The sequence below is a fragment of the Elephas maximus genome, chromosome 23 (genome assembly GCF_024166365.1).
Source record: "Elephas maximus indicus isolate mEleMax1 chromosome 23, mEleMax1 primary haplotype, whole genome shotgun sequence".
Classification (NCBI taxonomy): domain Eukaryota; kingdom Metazoa; phylum Chordata; class Mammalia; order Proboscidea; family Elephantidae; genus Elephas; species Elephas maximus.
In genome coordinates, this window is record NC_064841.1 from 10275121 (window position 1) to 10297923 (window position 22803).

Below are 22803 nucleotides of genomic sequence, written 5' to 3' on the forward strand. Positions count from 1 at the left end.
GCTCCGTGGAAAGGCCAGCCTTGGTGGCTCCCCGCGCAGGGGCGCTCCCGAGCTCGCCCTAGGACACAGCCGCGAGTCCGAGCGGCGCTCGGGGTGCCGGGGGCTCGGCACCCAGCTCGAGGGGAGGGCGCGGCTCCGAGGACCCGCCCTTCGCTGGTCTGGGCCCCTCACCCGCATGCCCTCCACCGCCCCCAGCCTTGGTTTCGGTCCACAAGCCCTTGATAAAACAGGCTCGGGCCACTTTCCCTTTGATCCCGCCCCAAGTCCTTGGTAAACTCAAAGGAATGCAGATCCAGGGCTCCGCGGGAACGGTCCGCCCGGCGGGAGGAGTGGGTGGGGGGCACCCGTCTCCTCTTACCCTGCAAAGTACCCATCACGCCCAGGGTTTCTGGAGCTGGGTAGGAGAAGGAGGAGGAGGAAAGGGAGGGGCGAGCGGGGGCAGGCCCGCTTTGGATTCAGAGTCATGCATAATTCAACAGCTCAACTTTCGGGCCCGCCTCTTTCCTGGGGGTGGGAATTTGCTCCAAACTTTGTTTATGGGACAGTCCGGGAGCCGCGGCGGCCGCGCTGTCTGCTTCTCGTCTGCGCCCATCTCGCCGAGTGCGAGCGCCTGAGGCCGGCTCGGGGGATGTAAGAGCCCAAGCCCCTCGGCTCCCAGGCACTGAGTGGGTCGGGATTTGCCAGCCGGGCCCCGGCTCCAGCTTCGCGAGCTCGGTCCCCACCCGAGCGACCCAGCCCGACGGCGGGTTCAGGCTGGCCGGCGGCGGCCGCGCGCCCAGGCTTGGCTTCGCTGCGCGCCCAGGTAGTGCCGGCTGGAGCGCGCCGCTCGCCCGGCCCCACTCCAGGGCGCCTGGCTCCTCGGGCTTCCGGAGTCGAGACGTCGTGGAGTTGGCTTGGGTTAGACTTCTTTGGGGAGGGGGGTCTGTCTGTCCTAGAAAGCTGCGACCTCTCCTTTGCCACTAGAAGGTTCAGCAACATCCTGCGTGCAGTCACCACTCCCCTCCCCCTCCTTCCTTCTCCTTCTCCTCCCGAGAACTTCTTGGCTTCAAGAAAGTTGCATAATTCTCCAGGCAAGGAGGGACCCCTCCCCCATCCGCCTGGTCTCGCTGCAGCGTGTCTGCGATCCCGAGGCGGGCATCTATCAGTCTCCTCGTTTTCTTTTCTATTCTTCTCCCCCTCCCCGGCTTTCAATAAAAGGCTTATCTGACCTTCCTTCTTGCTTGCAGAAGATGAATCCGGTCTCGGGACCCCCTCCGCTCCCGCCGCCCGGGCAGCAAGTGATCCACGTCACGCAGGACCTCGACACAGACCTCGAAGCCCTCTTCAACTCGGTCCGGAACCCCAAGCCCAGCTCGTGGCGGAAGAAGATCCTGCCCGAGTCGTTCTTCAAGGAGCCTGACTCGGGCTCACACTCGCGCCAGTCGAGCACCGACTCGTCGGGCGGCCACCCCGGCCCCCGACTGGTCAGCGGTGCCCAGCACGTCCGCTCGCACTCGTCGCCCGCGTCCCTGCAGCTGGGCACGGGTGCGGGCGCGGCGGCCAGCCCCGCGCAGCAGCACGCGCACCTTCGCCAGCAGTCCTACGACGTGACGGATGAGCTGCCGCTGCCCCCAGGCTGGGAGATGACCTTCACGGCCACTGGCCAGAGGTACTTCCTCAAGTAAGTCAGCCTGGCCAGGGGAAGCAGAGGCACGATGACCCGGGGCCCGCGCTTGTGTGTGTGTGTGTGTGAGAGAGAGAGAGAGAAGGTGCACGTCCTTCCAGGGTTCTTTCCCAAAGATCTGGGTGAACGCTGGCAGCAAGGAGTGAACGGCTGGGTATTGGAATTGTAAGGGATCAGAAGCTGGGGAGTCTCTGGTGAGGTTCATCCAGAGTCCTGCAAGTCTCAAGAGATTCAGGACTTGGAAACTCCTAGAGATAGGAGAAAAGTGGGGGATTCCCATGATACTCACAGGTGACTGTTCCTGCATTGGGAGGACTGAAGCAGACTCCTGGGCTGAGGCCCTGTTGTAGTTATCTAGTGCTGCTACAACAGAAATATTACAAGTGCATGGCTTTCACAAACAGAAATTTATCTTCTCACAATTTAGGAGGCTACAAGTCTGAATTTCAGAGCACTGGCTCTAGGGGAGGGCTTTCTTTCTTGGCTCTGGAGGAAGGTCCTTGTCTCTTCAGCTTTTGCTTCCTGGTTCCTTGGAGATCTCCATGTGTCTTGGCATCTATCTTACCCTATCTTTCCTCTGCTTAAGTGTTTAATACCTTTTTATATCTCAAAAGAGATTGACTCAAGATACACCCTACACTAATCCTGCCTCATTAACATAACAAAGACAATCCATTCCCAAATGGGATTATAACCATAGGCACAGAGGATAGGATTTACCACACCTTTTTGGGGGGACATAATTCAATTCCTACATTCTGTCCTTTGCCCCCCCCCAAAAATTCATGTCCTTGCCACATGCAAAATACATTTACCCCATCACATCATCCCAAAAGCCTGATTCAACTTCAAGTCCGAAATCTCATCTCCTGAATCATCTAAATCAGATATGGGTGAGACTTTAGGTGTGTTCCATCCTCACACAAAATTCCTCTTCATCTGTGAACCTGTGAAATCTAGACTACAAGTTATCTACTTCCAAAGCACAATGGTGGAACAGGTACAAGGTAGACATTTCCATTACAAATGGCAGAAATTGGAGGGAAAGAAGGGATAACAGGCACCAACAAGTCCAAAACCCAGCAGAACAATTCACATTAGCTGTCAAGGCTTGAAAATAATCCTTTCTTCTCTGAGACCATCTGGGCAGTGGCCCTGCCATCTGGATTCCAGGTGAAGGCACCTTAGCTTGGGGCTTCAGCTCCACCTTCCAGACCCTTTGGGATGGCATCCCTGTTCTCTTGGCTTTGGGCAGCCCCATTCTCCTAGTCCATCTGACTGGTGACCCCAACCCCTTGGCCCTGGCAGGCCCTATTCTTCTGTCCCTTGGGCTTGGCAGCCTGGCCCCCTCAGTTTTGGGGGTCGCCCCATCCCCCTGGCACACCTTAATGGCAACCCGGCACTTTGGAACCAAGTTGGTGAACACCCTACTGTTTGAAACCTAGGAGGCCGTGGCCTCACCCTTTTAAACCGTGAAGGCCCTGCTTCCTGTGCTCCTTCCAACAGTTCTGCTAATCTCCAAGATGCTCCAGGGATGGTCCTTTTATTTTCTTGGAGGACAACAGATGTAGCTCCTTTGGACTGTTTCCTGCCTGCAGAATTCCAAGAGGCAGACGGTGTTCTTTCCTTTTAGTTCTTTTTCTGTCCCTTCAGTTGAAGCTTCTGCTTCAGTACTTGGTTAGATACATCAATCACAGGCTAAATCTCTAAAAAAAAAAGATTGTGTAGCCACGTCCTTGGCGAGCATTCTAGGCCATATGTCCTTAGTTTGTACAACCGAATTTTCCAAACCTTAAACTTCTATTTTCATTTTGCACAATTCATTTTTAAGTCCATCTCTTTCCCCTCTCTTTCCTCTCACATTTTACTGTAAGTGGCAAGGAGAAGCCACATGGCATCTATAAACTCTTGCTTAGAAATCTCCTCAACCAGATCTCCAAGTTCATCACTTACAAGTTCTGCTTTCCACCAAACATTTCAACATAATTCAGACATGTTCTCTGCCACTGCATAAAAAGCATTGCCATTCCTCCATTGTCTGATCACATGTCCATCATTTTCTTTTAAAGCCTCATCAGAAGCACGTTTAACATCCACATACATTCTCTAAGATGGTAGACACTCTGCCTATAGCTCTCCTCACTTCCTTCTGAACCCTCACCAGAATTGCCTTTGACATCCGTAATTCTACCAATAGTCTCTTCAAGACCATCTAAGCTTTTGCTATTAGGAACCTTAAAACTCTTCCAGCCTCCACCCATTACCCAATTTGAAAACTGCTTCCACATTTTAGGTATCTGTTAGAGCAGCACCCCACTCTTCCGGTACTAAATTCTGTCTTAATTATCTAGTGCTGCCGTAGCAGAAATACCACAAGTAAATGGTTCTAACAAACAGAAATTGATTTTCTCACAGTTTAGGAGGCTAAAAGTCTGAATTCAGAGCACCAGCTCTAGGGGAAGACTTTCTCTCTCTGTTGGTTCTGGAGGAATGTCCTTGTCTCTTCAGCTTCTGCTTCCTGGTTCCTTGGAGATCTCCATGTGTCTTGGTATCTATCTTCTCCCATCTCTCCTCTGCTCACTTGTTTAATCTCTTTCATATCACAAAAGAGATTGACTCAGGATACACCCTACACTAATCCTGCCTCATTCACATAACAAAGAGCCCATTCCTAAAAAGGATTATAACCACAGGCATAGAGACTTGGATTTACCACATGTATTTTGGGAGTCATAATTCAATCCATAACAGGCCCTTAACCCTCTTAGCTGACATCAAATATCCCAGAGCCAGGTCCATTAGGATGTGGCACCAAGATTTATGAGCCAATTGTCCTGAGACTTGGGGAGGAGAGAGACTCTTGTCAGTGTGGATGGCCTGCAGTCTCTAGTTTCTTGGGAAGAGTAAGCTGGAAAATTGAACAGTTCCTTGTAGGCCTTACTGCTCTCAGCAGGTGATGTCATGACCACAACTCATTGTGAAGTAATCAGCAACTTGGAGGTTAAGTAGTTGTGGGCTGGACGAGTCAACTGTGTGGAAACTGGGTCAGGAGTTTTAATATGGTGCACTTGGTAGCCTGAAATACCATCAGTTCAGGGTGGCTGCTTTGTCACCCTTCTGCCTTCACATTGCTATAGTTTTTCGATGTAATGAATTAAACTGTGTAGGAAATAGATTCATAAAGACTAGGGAAGATTATTTCAGGTGTGGAACCTTAAGATGATTACGTTTCTGAGGAAAAACCAAGTTGGAACTTGGAATGCAAGGTCATGGGGGGTCAGACTTTCCAAGGCTTAGATGGAAGTTGTGCCAGCTGGACCACTTGGTTCGGGATTGCCTACACTGCTGTCACCTGCCAAGAAGGGACACTTCTCTTCTAAGAACTTGGGCCTTAGAGCTCCCTGGAAAGCCCATGTTTCTTCAACAGAGTTGCCTTGATTCAAAAGTTATTTGCTATGAAAAATATATAGTCAAACCTTTCCTTGACACTAACATTTGATACTTTAATTGCTATGACATGGCCCTAACAAGGGAAACATTGTGAAGGATGAGGTTTATTATAGCCAAATCTTTGACTCATACTGGTGACCAGTTCCTGTTCCTTCCCTGTCCCAAAGCTGTTGACATCTGGTGCAAGGAGGAGTTCTTTATTTTGTTTCTGGGTTTGGTGCCATCCTGAGAATCACTTATCCTGAAACAGACTTAATGGTCATTTTATGCCCCAACTGGTCTTCTAGAGCTTGTTATTGAGCAGTAGTTGGGACGTGCGCTGTGTGACTTCTAAATGGCTGGCGGAAGTCAAGTATGTGATGTAATAACATGATAAATTTCTAAATGCGATGACATTGTTGCTCTACAGCATGATGCTGGTTGCTATGGTACATAAAGTGCCAAAATAACAAGCACGCTGTCTTAAGTTTACTTAGGTAAATGGAGTTTTGAATAATTTTATTGTGACTTTTACAGAAATGAGTTTGATCGTCAATACAAATAGAAGGAAAAAAAACCCAATGATTTTCAATAATTTGGGGGGGACTTTTTTGTTCCCAAATGATTTTTAAACTGTTTATGAATACACACATACCCACCCACACAGTATATGATCAGCATGGTTACTCTGATTATTAAAATATATGAAATATGAAATAAGAACTGGGCTTTCTGAGTATCAGAAGAAAGCTAGGAAAAAAGAAAACCCAAACAAAAGCAAAAGAAACAAAAAAATTCCTTTTATACTCGCGTTTTGAGTGATTGGAGTAGCTCAGAGCAATGTTTGTGAAAATGGGACAAAGATGGAAGTTAGTTTTGGGTTTAGAGAAAGTTGGTGTAATCCATCTGTACCCATCCCCCAGCCACAACCATTCCCCTACCTGAAAATAGAGTGTACCTTCATTTCAGTTTGGATAGTCAATGAAGATGACATCTGAAAACCACTGTAATAGGCTGGTCTCACTGATGTTATTCCTCGAACTTTTGGCCAAGTGGCTAAGAGAATTAAGAAATTAAGTCACTGTGACCATTGTGTTTCGGGAAGAACAATCTGCCAAGAGTTCTCCGAGTTTCCTTTAGAGCCTTGTTTAAAGTTGGGATGAGGTAAATGTTTTGTGTCACACTTTGTTACACAGCCTCAAAAGGCAGGGCAGTTTGGTGGATTAAGTAGAAGCTTGGGAAGTAATGGCAACTGACCCTGAGTTTTCATGAAATCTACCCCTTACTTTGCTCCATCATCTGTGAAATGGGGCTAGCAGTGAAACCTATTCTTGACTCTGTTGGGAGTTGAGGGCTTTTAAAATCAGAAATCAAAGGATTTTAGAATTGACAAAGGTCAATTTTTTTTTCCCAAAAAAACTAAGGCCAGGGAAGGGTGACGATGTGACTTTGGGGAAGTCATGTGGTCATTTAATGGTGAGCCCTGCACTGGACCTCTGATCTTCTGCTACCTACTTATATAGAAGTTTTCCACCACCCCCCACCTTCATTCCTTTATTACCTCCTCAGACAATAATGAGCTTTATGGGAATCAAAGCTCATACATCTAAGAAGCTTTAAAAGGCTTTTTGTCATTTTCCCAGGTAAGATTGTTCCTAGGTATATGATGTAATCACTTTCTCTATCTCCTAAAGGGCACTTTTCCTGAGCGTTTGTACCTTTTTGTTGTTCAGGCATTCCTTTATGGTAACAGGTAACCACAGAGCAGTTCCAGCATTAAAACATGTGACCTGTGAAAACTGCTGCATCATGCCCACTGTCCTCTAAAGCTCATGAATCAGGCTGGGGTGCGGAAGTGGCGGGTGCTTAGCAACATGACACACTAAAACATTGATCACATGAATTTTTTTTTTAATTTCTTATTGTAAATGGAATATACATTGATTGTACATCAACTGGAAAATAGAGAATTATAAAGAAGAAAATGAGTTAGCTTCAATATAGTTGTAAAGAAGGTCTTTTCCATTTTTACTCTTACGTACAAACATTCCTGTAGAAGACTTTCATTTGAATAATAGTTCTATAAAGAAAAAACAAAAAACTATTCCACTCTTAACTACAATTCCAACTACAACATTTGGCTGTCACTTCCGATTTTTAGTGTTTTGCCTTTTCTGAAATGTGTGGTACAGAATTATTTTTGCGAAAGTGATCTGTGCATGTGGTAACAAGTCAAATAGTACAGAAGGACTTTTGTTGAAAAACAATGGTTTCCTTCACCACCTCAAGGCTCACAGAAGGAATCTTTTAATTTATTTGTTAACTGTTTCTATATTTAATTCTTAAATTGTTACCTCCTTCACCTTAAGTAACATGATTTTGCCACTCTTTTTTAAAAAAAATAATATTTTACTGTGTTTTTGGTGAAAATTTATGCAGTAAATTAGGTTCCCATTTGACAATTTCGATACAAATTTTTCAGTGACATTAATTACATTTTTCACAGTGTATCAGCATTCTCTTTAATTGTGTTCTGTTTGTTCTGTTTCCAGTGTACTAGTTTTCCTGCCCCCTTATCTTCTCAGCTTTGCTTTAGAGTAATTGTTGACCTTTGGGTCTCAGATTTTTTTTTTAATCATTCTTTTTTTCATTTATCAGCTTTTAATTCCAGATATGGAAGTGAGAATCTAGCTCCTTAAACTAGTTTTCTTCTTTCTCTTCCAAGTTCGATATTCATATTATTTTTAGTTTATTTATTGGACCACTTTTGTTATTTCTTGTTTTGTCAACTTCTGACAGTATTTCTTGATTCCCCATTTTGTAAGTCAAGGATGCATGGGTTGCTACAATTTCCACAGTTCATTTTTTGTCAATGCCACCCTTAACATTGCCAAAGCCTTGTACTCTTAACCTATATCTGTGCTTGGCCCAAAAGACCATTTTGTTCATAAATGATTCTTAAAGCTGAAAATGTGTAGGCAGTATTTATATTATTATTAACAGTATATATGATACTTTGCCTTGTGTGCCAGGATTGTATTTTAGGCTTGTACAGTGGGTCCAGTGTCAGGACTCCTGAGCCAATCAAAGGAAGATCTCTTCAGTACCACCCTCAGTCATATGGAATCTTTTTATCTCACTCTTCATCAGTTGTTTAAATTAAATTCATATCATCTAATTTCTTTATATTTGGACCATGGCTTTCTTAAACATTTTTTTCTAATTGGTATTTCTAGTCAGTATGTCTCTATGCATTACTTACCTTTATTGTGACCTAAAAAATTTTCAGGCTTTTAGTATCATCTAGTCTTTCAAGCCTGCTTTTCCTAAGCCCTCACTTTCAGATTTCTCCATCTTTCTGTGCCATTTTGAATTGGTTGCTCTCTAGGCCCACACAAGGGTATCATCCTAAAACTGCTCTTCACTTCTGTCTGTGGCTCGAAGCACTACTTCTTTTTCCCTTGTTGTCCTTTATTTGGTTTATGCCTCCATTTTGCTGGAGTGGATCCTTGAGTAACTTCTTAAGAAATGGTTTGTGGGAGATAAAATTTTCAAATCCTTTTCTATCTGAAAAATATTTATTTTAAAGGCTGTTCTAAATTTATATCCTCAAAAAAGAATTGAACTCTGGCTTGCTTTTCTGTTTACCTTTCGATGCCAACATAATGTAGCTATTTTCATAAAGGGTCTTTGGTTATTCACAAAATACCACCTGCTGCCTCAGCTTCCTTATCTTCAAAATGAGGATAGTAATACCTATCTTACAGTATGTTGAGCGATTAGACAAGATAACATACATACGTAAGGGGGTAGTGGCACTTCAGTGGTAGAATTCTCACTTTCCAAGCAGGAGATACAGGTTTGATTTCTGGCCAGTGCACCTCAAATGCAGCCAGTACCCATCTGTCAGTGGAGGCACACATATTGCTATGATGCTGAACAAATTTCAGCTGAGCTTCCGGACTAAGACTGACTAGGAAGAAAGACCTGATAATTTGCTTTCTTAAAATCAGCCAATTAAAACCCTGTGGATCAAAATGGTTTTATCCCATTATGCCTGGGGTATCCATGAGTCAGAGGCCAACTCAACGGCAGCTAACAACAAGAACATAAGTAAAATGCCTGGCACATAGTAGACTTTCAGTACAAGTTAGTTTTTGCCTCCCCTTCCCTCTCTCCCAAGGTACGTGCTGTCTACCTGGCCAAAGTCAGATGCAGAAACCTTGCCAGTAGGGTAAGGGGATTCCAACACCATAGTGCAGAACAACTTGGATCTGGAATTGAAAGCCAGTTTAAAAAATTTAAAATAGGGGCCTAGGGACAATGTTTCTGTTTAAGAAAACCTATATAGGAATGCTTGCCATGGGGTACCCTTTCTCCTCAGAGGCTTGAGTGGAGGATACCTAACCACTTCTGTGGAGGGCCTACTTTTTATTTTTCAGGACCTGGCCTGTAGCTACAGGGATGGGGGTGATGGAATGTGGAGAGAGATGGGTAGGGACATTTGTTAGTGGCCTGCACTATGCCAGACAACTCAGAAAGTGGGGTCAAGGTTTGCTGAGAGGCATCCCCAGAACCACCTGTGGGGTGTTCTCTGAACACATGTATGGAAACTTTTTATAACCCTAGGTGTTTTCACATATATTCTTTTAACCCTTACAGTGACTCCATGAACAGGTACCTATTATTATCCCATTTTACTGTTGAGGAAACAGGCTCGGTGAGGTTAAGTAAATGGCCCAGGGTCACATAACAGGTGAGTGGCAGAGATGGGATTTGAATTGTGTGATTCCAAAACCCTTATGCCATGATGCCTCATGCCATTTATGTGCCTGTAATTAGGCCCTATAATTAGGTATCCTTGGTGACCAGATAACTTGGGAGTGATGGATGGAGCGTTAGAGTTTGCTTCTGAACTCCGTCTTGGTGATCCAGTTGGAAGCTCCCATTGCTGGAGAGATGGAGATAATGAAAAACAAAACAAAGAACAAGCAGAAATGGATAGTATGCCCACAGTGCCCACTTCTATTTTATTTTTGTCAAGATTTCCACCATTAATAAATAGAAATCCAGATCATTTTATGATGGACAGGGAGGGTGATGACTGAATCTCCCAACATACCCAGTTAATGTCAGGATTGGGTATATTGTTGAGGGCTTGTGAGAGGGTTAATTAAGTAACAGTAGTAAAGTGTTTCAAGAGGAGAAAGAGCTAGGTTCTTCTCCTTGCCTTTATAATTGCGGAGATTGATAAAAAAAAATTGTGGAAATGGAGGTTTGAGGGAACAGTGAGTCTTGGCTTGTTGACCAATTGAGTAAAGACTTGTAGGACTTAGAGCCATTGGGCCCTGGTGGTGCAGGGGGTAAGAGCTATGGCTGTTAACCAAAAGGTCGGCAGTTTGAATCCACCAGCTGCACCTTGGAAACCCTATGGGGCAGTTCTACTCTGTCCCATAGGGACAACTATGAGTTGGAATCAACTTGACGGCAGTGGGCTTGGGTTTTTTTTTTTTTTTTGGTTTGGTATAGCAGCTCCTCTTGCTTCTCTTCCCTCTGTTAAATATCTAACCACAAGAGAGGTGACAGAAAGTAAAGGAATCAGTCAATCCAGGTGACATTTTTTTTTAAAGGGTGGTATGGAAGACTTGCAGTAGAAGTATGTATTTTTGAGGAGATGGCCTTTCTGCTGGTCTGCGGGGCAATGTGAACATTTTAATGCACTGAAATATTGGTAGAGCAGTGTTTTCCAAAGTGTATTGTCTGGAACCCTAGTCTATTCAGATGATTTGTGAATTAAGTCTTCCTGAACCAACAGGTTTGGAATATGTTGTGCGTTTTATCCTTCTCTTGGAGAGTCACAATACACATCAAAGACTCCAAAGTCCCTTATTATTAAAACTAGCATCTTTCAGCATCCACTCAAGAATGTTCTACAGATCACACTTTGGGAAACCTTTTTGTGACCTTTACTGTGACAGTTGCAAGTTTGAAGCACGTTATGGTTTTTTCTTTTCGGTGTGCTTTGTGCATATGCATTGCATGTTCATTTATATCCCTTGATTCGTTTAACAGTCAATTACCGATGCTTACCATGTGTGAAATACTAAGAATGTGGAGATAAAGAAATGGCCGTAAACATCAGATGACTGGGATATAGATAAGAAAACCAACACTTACTGTACAGTGTGATAGTATCGTAATCCTGATTTTATTAAAACAAACTGTGTGTATGTGTTTGCATATCTGATAGAAGGATTCATGCCAAAATGTTTACAGTGGTCATCCCTGGGATTATGAATGGTTTTTATTGTCTACTTTCTACCTTTGTAGGTTCCAACTGTCCTACAATAAACATACATTTCTTTTTAAAGCAGGGGAAATGAAGTTACAAAAAGCCCAGGAGTCAGGAGTTGTGGTAGAGTGTATACAGGGCTCTGGGATACCAGCGGCAAGGCCAAACTGGGGTTGGTGGGGGCAGGGAGGGAGAAGCTAGGGCCTTCCAGATAGAGGGGCCTTCAGGTGTCTGAGGGGCAGACCAAGTGCTCCCATGGCACCGGGTGGACATCAGGAAGTAGGGGAGAGGAAGTGGAGGAGTAGGCAAGATTGAAATCATAGAAGCCTTGCTAGGGATTTGGAGCTTGATCCTTGAACTGTGGGAAGAGAAGTGATACAGTCAGGTTTGACTGATCTCTATGGGGTCTTCAACTGTATTGTAACGTTTTATTTCTTAAGCTGATGGGAGGTGTGTGGATGTTTGTTGTTATATACTTTATACTTCTTTGTACATTTAAATATTAAGAAAAAAAGAAAAAGAGAAGGAGATAAAAGAAGAAAGGAAGAAAAGTTGCCAAGAGGTGAGTTCAAGTCTGTGTGTGATAGATTTGGGTAGGTGGGGTGGGATGTGGGGAAGTCTCTTAGCCTTTGGTATCTGAAGTCTGGAGCTTATGTTACTCACGAAATGCTCTTTGGGAGCTGCTTGTGTCTGTCTTGCTTGGGGTTATTTTCTTTAGAAATGAACTGGACACAGTCATTGCTAAAACCTTAATCAAGTGTTTTCCATAAAAGCCACCTCAAAATAAAATGTAGGCATGTGGCAAATCTTAGGTCATATGGATGTCTTTCAACTTACTCTTCATTTGTGTCCTCTTTTTCCTGAGCTGCTGGCTTTTATTTAACGTCCCATCTAGTCAGTATACAACCAGGCATTGGCTGCTGTTCTTGGTTGCCGTTGAGTCGGCTCTGATCTTAGCTTATGTATAGCCAAACAAAACGTTGCCTGATCTGGCGGCATCATCGTGATCACAACCAGGCATAACAAACGATAAATACGAAAGGACACACGACATGGACTCCTTCGGTGCTGTTAGCGGATGCGGTGAAATAAGGGGTGTGTTACAAACTGCTTAGCACCATGTCCAGGGCAGTAAGCACCACTGAAAGTTAATTACTGTTATTATTTGTGGTTTAGATGTGGTGGGGGCAGCCATCTCCAGGGCCTTTCATCCATGCTACCTCTAGTACCCTTAGCCTTTTCAGCCTTCATAACTGAAACTCATCGTACCTGTCTGTGTGCTGGGCCACGCCGTGTGCTCTGAGGGAGGAAATGTGCGGTAGGTTTCCTAGCCTCAGCAGCTGACAGTCTAGCTGAGGAGGCAAGGGGAACGGGTACAAAACCAGACTAAACAGCTGCGTTCTGACCTGTAAAGCCAGAACCTGGAGCAGCTGCTCTCATGCATGGTGCGTGAGAGTGCTTGTGAGGTGTGTCGTCAGTTGGTCGTTGCTGTTACGGTCACAGGTCTGAAGCTTGCTGCTGCACCGAACGCCCTTTGGTGTGGTCCATCGGCTGTACTCCCTTTCATTCATGCTGTTACCTGTACTTGGAACATCCTTTCCCTGCGTTTGCCTGGTTAACTTCTACGCTACCCTCAGGCATGGGCTTAGATGCCACCTCCTGCAGGGAGATCTCCCTGACCTGCAGCCCTGACACTAGGCTAGAAGCTCCCGTGACGTTTGCCCATAGCTCCGGTATCTCCATTGCTCTAGTGTTACTCCCATATTTCCGTTTAATTATTTCTCTTTCTCACAACACCGAAACCTCCATGAGGGCAAGAATGATGTTTGCCTTGCTTGTTACTGTGTAACCAGAGCACCATACCTGACGCATAGTAGATAACTTGATAAACAATTCTTGAAGAAAAGACGGAAGTGATCCTGTAATATCTTCTTTTAACCATTTGCACTGCATTATGCTGCCTTGGGAAACCCTGGGGACATAGTGGTTAAGTGCTATGGCTGCTAACCTAAAGCTCGGCAGCTCAAATCTGCCAGGTGCCCCTTGGAAACTCTGTGGGGCAGTCCTACTCTGTCTTATAGGGTCACTATGAGTTGGAATTGACTCGAAGGCAATGGGTTTGGTTTTTTTTGTTGTTGTTGTTATGCTGCCTTGAGAAGGAGGAGCGGGGATGGAGCATCAGCTCGCACATCACACTGGAATTCCTCAGAGGAGTCTGCCATGCTTGGAAGTGTAATCCCATCATGCCTTGTTCTCCCTTGCACTGACAGTTTAGAATTGTAGCTCCAGGTGCTAAATGCTCTGGAGAGGAAGGTGCATGAAAGTGGGTGTTTGGAGAAGTCTCTGTGAAGGTGGTTGGACATTAATGGAGCTTGAAGGATGGGAAGGATGTGAGTAGGTGGGGAGAGAAGCCTTTCAGGAAAGAGGAGATAGGAAGAGAGGCACAGAGATGAAAATGTTTTTGAGGCCAGAAGGATCCTGGCTTGACTTGGGTTAAAAAGTAAGTGTTGAGTGGTAGATGACTATGTCTTACATTGAGGCTTTGGAATCTCAGCTAGGATGATACACTGACTCTTCACTAGTAAATGTCAACCTCTTCACCCCTTAATTTTGACATACACTGATCTTAGCTCTATCTGAATGTGCATAAGACCCCACCATTTTCTCCTAGAGGATGACGCAGGACCGGGCAGTGTTTCATTCTGTTATACTTAGGGTCGCTATGAGTTGGAACTGACTCAACAACACACAAAAAAAACAAATGTCTCCTGTGTTGAGATCGTCCTAGTTTGTTTTGGGAACTAACTGACATTTTATACTGACTTGAAAGAGTCTGGAAATGGTAGAATTGTTCAAAACTCTTACCCGTTTGTCCATCTATTCCTCATGTATTCGATTTAGCAAGTGCAGTTCCAAAATGAAAGGTGGTCTTTGCTTTCCAAGTTAGTGGTTCACCAGGCTACCCATGACTCCCGCCCACCCCCACTGAATCTTCTATTTCTGCTTGTAAATGAACAGCTTGCAGTTCTGGTTGGTCCCGGAATACTCCCATGTGGGTATGAATGGTATCTCAGTTCCTCGAAGCTGATCAGCTGGACATAGACAAAATTGAGATTCTGGAATTATGCTCATCTCATCAAGCCCTCCTAAGCTCTGTCCCCTGAGGACGCCTGTGTCCTCCCTTTCAGGGGCATACTTCAAAACTCTTAGTGAAGTCTACTGAGACCCTTTTCCAAGCTAAGCTCTGATGCTGAATTAAAAGTTAATGTTTGTAGATGACTTCCTTTAATTAAAAAAAAAAAGAAGTTTTTGGATAGGTAACAAATACATGTAAATGACAAGACAATTCAAATAGTACAAAAGCACATACTGTGAGAAGTCTCTCTTTCACCTTCCCCCAGACCCGCAGTCTGCTTCCTCTGAGCATCACTGTTGACATTTTCTTTTGTCTTTCTAGAGAAACTCTGTGTGAGCACAAGCATGCACACATATACATAACTTACGTGTGTATACCCACCTAGACCTCTTTTCTGCACCTTCTTTTTACTTAATGTGTTTGGAGTTCATTCTTCCTTTTTTTTTTTTAAATAACATTTTTACTATGTTTTAGGTGAAAGTGTACAGAGCAAATTCATTTTCTATTCAACAAATCGTACACAGTGTTCCATGACATTGATTGCAGTCCCCACCCTGTGTCAGCACTCTCCCCATTTCTGCCCCAGGTTCCCTGTTTCTTTTTATCTGGTTTTCCTACTCCTTCCTGCCTTCTTATCTTTACTTTTGGGCAAATGTTGCTCTTTTGGTTTCTTATAATTGTTCTATGGAGCATGTTCTTTTCGGATGTTATTGTTTATTTTATAAGGCTGGTTGTCATAGTGGTTAAGAGCTAAGGCTGTTAACCAAAAGGTTGGCAGTTTGAATCTACCAGGTGCTCCTTGGAAGCTCTATAGGGCAGCTCTGCACTGTCCTACAGGGTTGCTATTGAGTTGGAATTGACTTGATGGCAACGGGTATTGCTTGGGGGAACGTAGTTTCCAGGAACGGCTGCAGTTCCAAGCCAGTGGGGTGTCTTAAGTCCATAGTCTCAGAGGTTCCTCCAGTCCCTGTTCGACCATTAAGTCTGTTTTTGTTTTTATGACTTTGATTTTTTTGTTCCACATTTTTCTCCCACATTGTCTGGGACCCTCTATGGTGATCCTGGTCAGAGCATTTGGTGGTGGTAGCTGGGTACCATTTAGTTCTTCTGGTCTCGGGGTCGTGTAGGCTGTAGCACATGTTATCTGTTAGTCCTTTGGACTAATAGCTCCCTTGAGTCTTTGGTTTTCTTCACTGTCATTCCTCTGTTGTATGTAAACAACAGCCTTATATCTCTTTAAGGACTACATAGTGTTCCATTGTGTGGCTGTACTGTACATTTTTTAACTGGTCCCATATTGATGCGCATATAAATTGTTTCTGATTTTCTCTTTTTCTTTTTTAAAAGCAATGTATATTCAAACATTACCAGAAGAAGGAAAATGGAAAATAAATTCCTCTGATCCTCCCTGGGTCCCCTATTTAGAGAGAAAGACAGTTAACACTTTACCCAGAAACATTCTGTGCACAAAGAGCAGCTCTCTGGCTCCTATCTAGTTTATTACGTGTCTTGGTCATCTAGTGCTGCTATAACAGAAATACCACAAGTGGAAGGCTTTAACAAAGAGAAGTTTATTCTCCCACAGTCCAGTAGCTGGAAGTCCAAATTCAGGGTGCCAGCTCCAGGGTAATGTTTTCTCTCTCTGTTGGCTCTGAAGGAAGGTCCTTGTCATCAGTCTTCCCTTGGTTTGGGAGCATCTCAGTACAGGAACCTCAGGTCCAAATGACGCGCTCTGCTCCCAACGCTGCTTTCTTGGTAGTATGAGGTTCCCATGTTTCTCTGCTCGCTTCTCTCTTTTATATCTCAAAAGAGATTGGCTTAAGACACTATCTAATCTTGTAGATCTCATCAATATAATTGCCGCTAATCCATTTTATTGCATCGTGGTGATAGGATTTACAGCATATGGGAAAATCACATAAAATGGTGGACAATCATGCAGTACTGGGACTCGTGACCCAGCTAAGTTGACAGATATTTTCGGGGGACACAGTTCAATCCATGACATTACCTATCTAGCTTATCTGTCACCAAACTTTATTTATCATCTACTGTCCTACAATCAATCTACATATCATTCTTATGGAGCTCCTGGGTGGTGCCAGTGGTTAACACACTCAGATAACTGAAAGGTTGGTGGTTGAGTCCACCCAGAAGTGCTAAGAAGAAAGGTGTGGTGATCTATTTCCAAAAAACCAGCCATTGAAAACCCTGTGGAGCTCAGTTCTACTCTGACACACATGGGGTGGCCATGAGTCAGAGTTGACTCAATGGCAACTTTTTTATTTTTTATCCCTCTTATACAAAGGTGATATATGGTCTTTCAAAGGCACTGACCAGTAGAATGGACACCTAACCAATGGGAATAGATGGCATACCAGTGTGAAATGACTGATCATCTATCTCAGTGCCACTTAAAGTGTGATGCGTGGACTGATGCCAGCATGCAGATGGAACTGGCCCAGAAGTTGAGAATAAGTGTTAGAAACTTTTATAGCAAAATAACATTGCTGGGACACTCGAGCACATGATCAGTGGAATTGTCTTGTTGAACAGGGTAGGTTGGGTGTGTCAGACTTGTACGGTGAGTCACATGTGGCAAGCCATCCACAGTAGTATCGTGCACTGGTCTTGACAGATTGAAAATAAACACTGGTCCTTCACCACGGATAGTCTGAGATGTGCTCATCTATCTGTGTCTCTCTCTCGGAAGTCTGTCTGCTTATCTTTCTATCTGCCTACCTACCTACCATTTTATTTTTCCATCCATCTGCCTATCCTTATAACTCTTTTATGTATCAACCAACTAATCTATCAGTTAATCATAACTTTTCATTAATTTAGCAAGAATCACCAATCCAAGAGGTTGAATAATGAGTCTCAATATGAAAACAAATTCTACAACACAAAGGTATATATGATCAATTTTCAAGTACATAATATACTTTGTCTTTGTGGTCTCTTCACTACCTCATTATTTTAAAAAATATGCTTTGGAACACCTTGATTCTGAACATTGTAGATAAAACCGAATTCTGGTCTTTTTTGTGACTTATCTACCTCTAAGCACTGCCAGCTACAGACTCAGGAATCAAAATGTGATCACTGGAGAAAAATATACATATTGGGGCATTTATTTAAAAAAATATATTCTTTTGTGGTAGCTTTTCTGAATATATTAAGATAACGAATATTTGTCTTTCTTCCAGTTTGTCCATGAAACACATTTCAATGATTGAAACAGCAACTGTGATAACACATCAAAAAGTAGAAAACATGAGCAAATGATACATATAACTAAAATGAACGGACATAACTTTTTATTGACCTGATTTGATTTGTTGGCCTATTAAAAAAAGATGGATTTACTATACAAGTGATGCCTAATCTTATAATAAAAAATTAAAACAGAACTGAAGGGTATACAATGAACAGTAAAAGTACTCTCCCACAACCCACTAGTTTTATTCATCAGATGTATCCACTGTTATCGACTGCTTGTGTATCCTTCCAGAGGTTTATTATGCATAGACATGCATTGATTTTTAAAAACTGTATCAACTGGTTGTTTTGGGGTTGTGGGAGCCACGGTTTGTTTAGGTGGTCTCTTTCTGGTTGACCCTCACACAACCTGAGGACTGAGTATAGTTATGGATTAAATGATGAAAAGCTAGATGCTGTGTATGTTGGGGAGATCTAGAGGGAAATGCCTTGTTGGGCTAACCATGGTTCAGAGACTGTGATTCCATGGGCTTCAGGAAATTGACCTCCTTGGTGCTCCCAAACTGATCACACATGACGTGGCCCTACTGGAAAGAAATAAGGCTAGAAATTTTAATTGCAGTTTCAGAATTCTCAAGCAGTGACTTGAATATGCTGCCACTCTGGAATGAAGGTGCTTGCAGGAGTGATTTGATCACTGGAAGGCTGCTTTGGTGGTACTGGAAAAAGGAAGGAGTAAAATCATACGTATCGGAAAAAACCAAACCTGTTGGCTTTGAGTTGATTCCGACTCATAGTGACTCTATAGGACAGAGAAGAACTGCCCCATTGAGTTTCCAAGGAGGAGCTGATGGATTCAAACTGCTGACCTTTCGGTTAGCAGCCATAGCACTTAACCACTTCACCATATATACATATATGTATTTACAGGGGAATGTTAAAATTCAGGGTGTGGATGAAATCTTTTAGAGGGAGGTTATAGATAGAGTGATCAGAAAAGGTCTTGATAGATCCTGAAGGAGATGGAGAAGGAGCAGCCAGGAGGTAGGAGGAAAACCAGAAAGTGGCACATGGAAGCCCAGGCAAGAAAGTGTTTCAAGGAGAAATGGTGAACTCTGGCTTGCTTCTCAGGAAGAGATCAAGGAAGACGAGAACCAAAAAAAGCCCTGTGAACAATTTTTCCACAAAAGGACCTTTCTTAATCAGGGTAGGGCAAAAGCAGGGGCCTGGGGTGCTAATAAACATGGTAATGCTATCTTCAGACAAAGGAGCCCTGGTGGCGCAGTGGTTAAGCACTCAGCTGCAAACGGATAATTCGGTGGTTCAAACCCACCAGTCGTTCCATGGGAGAAAGATGTGGTAGTCTGGTTCAGTAAAGGTTCAGCCTTGGAAACTCTGTGGGGCAATTTTTCTGTCCTATAGGGTTGCTATGATTCGGAATTGACTTGAGAGCAACGGGTTTTACGGCTATCTCCAGACAGGCTAGTTTTTATTTATTTAACATTTTTCAGGTGTAAAATTCGATGATACGAATTCCATTAATCATGTTGTGCAACAAACACCCGTAATTGTTGCCAGATTTCCCGTTACCATAAACCAAAACTCACTGCTTCCTAAACAATGACTCCCCATTTTCCTCTCCCCCCCAACCACTAATACATTTTGGTCTCTAGACGTTTGGCTAATCTTGTCATCTCATGTAAGTGAGCTCATGCAATAACTGACCTTTCGTGATTGACGTATTTCACTCGGCAGAATGTGTTTTCAAAGTTCATCCGTTTTATAGCATGTGTCAGGACAGGCAGTCTAGGTTTTTAACACAACTCCACAAATTCGCACAGAATCTCTGGTCTTCTGCCCAGAAGCCCGTTCATTCACTGTGCCGTATAGAAGGACTACACACTTGCATATTTTAACACCCTATTAAAACAAGGTCTCAAATCAGTGTCTTATAACTAATTGAGATAAGTTATACCACTTGGGTAAAATACTACTCTGATAGAATACTCAAACGCCGAGAGGACAATTATGGTCCCAGTCCTAGCTATGGCAAGGCTGGTGTCACAGTTTGGTTTGTCCTGCACAGGACTGTTAGTGCTGGGATTCGTCCCACTAAATGACAGCCATAAAAATAGCAGATTGTGTTCGGAGAGTATCACTTAAAAATATATGGTTCAGAATATTGTGTAACTGTGGTTTCAGATAAACGTTTATCTTTCCCATCTTTGTTTCTGTCTTTGCCTGAGCTGATTTTTATACCTGGCAAAAGGGGAATCCATGCCCCAGGCCAGCTTAGCCTTTCACAGTATAAGGTAAATAAAACGTATTTGATTTATATCAAACTGGTTTGAGTTTTGGAAACGTTTTGTAGTTAAAGGGTGTGTTGCCGTTAAAAGGCCATTCTGCTGCGTTTTGCGAATTTGGGAGCATCTGGTGGCCTTGTTACAGATTTGGGATTTGTGTGAATTTGTCAACTTAGTAGACGGGCTGAGAATCGTAAAAGATGCAATAAACTTCAGTGCTAGTTGTAAAATTACTTATGTTTTCTGAAGACATGTTCTCAAGTGCAATTGTCCCTGCTTTTATGAGTCTCTGTTTATATGCCGTTTGAGATACAAGCTCTTTGCATATAGAACTTTTCAGAGAATTTGGATTCGTGTTATATAATTATGAGCCACAGCACCCAATCTACATTTGGCTATCTGTGCATTTTAACATAAAATCCAACCAGAAATGTATGTTGTAGAAAAGCTTGAAGGAAAGACAGGAATGAAGAAAGGATCTGCTACTTAAAGGTTAAGCTGCAACCAAGTGTATATTAAAATATCTTTTTTTTTTTTTGTAGGCATTTAAAAAAGTTGAGTTATCTGAGAAAAGTTAACCTTCAGTTTATTGATCTTGCATTTCTACACTTGGAGCATGAAGATGGCAAGGGCTGTGCTTTGGGCTTGGGAAAGCTGAGTTCTCCAGGGAAGGTGCAAGGGCCGTAACCCACAGGGACACAGTGGAGCCGTTGTTCTTTGTATCTGTTGCTTACATTTTAATAACTATTGAGTAGTCGGTGATTATTAACACTTGTACTTAACAGTAGGAGCATAAATACAGTGTAGGGCCTTTAAAGACAATTTGGAGTGTCAACATAAAAGACACGATTTTGAAGTTTAGCTCCCAAATTGTTGAAGCTTTTGCCTTCAACTTTGGCAGGTGAGTGGAGTGCAGGGTGGACTGGCACAACCTTTTGTAATTATTAGCCACAGTGAAGTGAGTCAAGTTTTGCCACTGTGCTTTGTGTTTAACCTAATAATTGGCCAGCCCTGGTTAATTGGTTAAAAGCCATTTAAGGCCTTAGTTTTCCAGTTGCATATGTGCTGGAATGTTCAGGTTAGCTCAGGTGTGTGAATGAAAGGGCCCACGGTGTGGTTTGTTAAGGCGCACTGCCCATACTCACCTTAAAGCAAAGTGCCAGTAACAAGTGAAGTTTTAAGAGTTCTTGGAAGGCCCTTCTGAGGCCTGGTAAACATCTTCTTGACTGGTACGTATCTATTTGCAGTCTGCGTTTGAAGGCTGCTGAAAAAAGACTGTATTATAAGCTTTTCCAAGAGACCATGGAGGTGTTAACTAATGCCGTGGGGTTACTGCAGCTGAAGCGAAAGATCATATTTACTGACACTTATTACAAATGGGTTTTTAAAACAATGTCCGTTTTGTACAGAGAGTCAAGCCTGCCAAGAGTAAAACAAAAAAAGTTATATTGTGGAACAAGATAAAAGGACGCTGCATAATAAATAAGATTTAATTCCATTAAAATATAAGGTTTCTTTTTCCAGAGTGTAAATATGAACTTCTAAATGAACGTTTTAGAAGCATGATTTTTATTTCATTTGTCCAGCGGGCTAGATACATAAAATAATTGTGGTTCAGAGTATTCCTAGACCTAGGTTACTACAACAAATAATAGATCTGTATAACAAGTGAAAGATAAATAAACCTCAAATGACAGTGTGTTTTAGGGATAGCATAGAATTGTTCTTTATTATAATAGGTCAAAAGTAGCTGATCAGCTATAAGCAAAATTTTTTTTTATCTGTTTTTAAGACTAGAATACCTTATCTTGTCCAAACTGTTAGTTCTTTTATTCATGGGGGTGGGGGTGGGGGGAAGAAGTCACTGGCTTATGAAATTAATAGACAAAGGGGTAATCTATTGAAAATTTTAATAAAAAATTGTTAAAAATTCCTGGTGGAGAGGTGTTTATCTGAATACAGTGGGGAGGACCACCAAAGGTGTTTAGAGGGATTTTGTAAGAAAGGTAGGTATCGTCTGTGTGCACGGTGACCTTGTGAATAAGGGAGATCGAAGATGTTGGTGCCCCTGCGTGGTTATAATTTCAAACGTGGGCTTTGAGGAGGCGAACTGGGGAGAAGTGGGGGAAGATAATGGGTTTAAGGTGAACAGGCATCCAGAAAGATAAAGGTTTATAAAACCTTGAGATGTTCATAGATGTCCGCTGCTATAGGACGCAGCCAGAAGTGTTGCCCCAGTTGTTTACAGAAAGATAGAAGTCACTTTAGTCTACTCAGAGTAACAAGGAAAAACCATTCATTCATTTTGAAGACATTTTAGAGATTGCCTCTTGTAGACCACCATGAGAAAGTTTCGGAATGGGCTGACTTGGAAGCAGGGAGAAGGAAAGCAAGTGTCTCCAGGCAACGTTGGCTGAGGGCTGCTTGCTGCTGTCTGGCAATGGGGGCTGACGACCACAGCCGACTGCAGCCTCGCTGGGCCTGCAGAGAGCCCAGGGCTGCCCCTCTAGCTTGAGCCCCCGCGTTTTTGCTCTCCAGCCTGATGGTAGAGTGAGTGGCCGGCTTTGATTTGCTTTCTTCCCCGAAGCCTGCTTTGGGTGAATTTAAGAACCTGTTTGTTTCGCCCTGTAGGCCGGCCGGCTGGGCCTTACCCACAATGCCTGCGCTTTGATTCTGAGGGTTATTATAGGACAAGAGCTGCTTTGTAACAGAGCATGTTTAGGCCTCCAGGGTCTAGCGTGACTAGCGGATATAAATT

General features: G+C 43.3%; 1 protein-coding gene across 2 annotated transcripts in view; it reads left to right on the forward strand.

Annotated features, from left to right (window-relative positions):
• The first annotated feature begins 520 nt into the window (after positions 1–520).
• WWTR1 (WW domain containing transcription regulator 1) overlaps positions 521–22803 on the forward strand; it is a 149189-nt gene continuing 126906 nt past the window's right edge. Inside the window, exons 1-2 of one of the 2 annotated variants that reach the window (XM_049867498.1) lie at positions 521–630; positions 1227–1660. In XM_049867498.1, coding sequence (XP_049723455.1) covers positions 1230–1660 — 431 coding nt within the window. In that variant the 5' untranslated portion in view covers positions 521–630; positions 1227–1229. Of the gene's footprint in view, positions 803–1226; positions 1661–22803 lie in introns of both variants that reach the window. The other variant, XM_049867497.1, reaches the window with a different exon arrangement.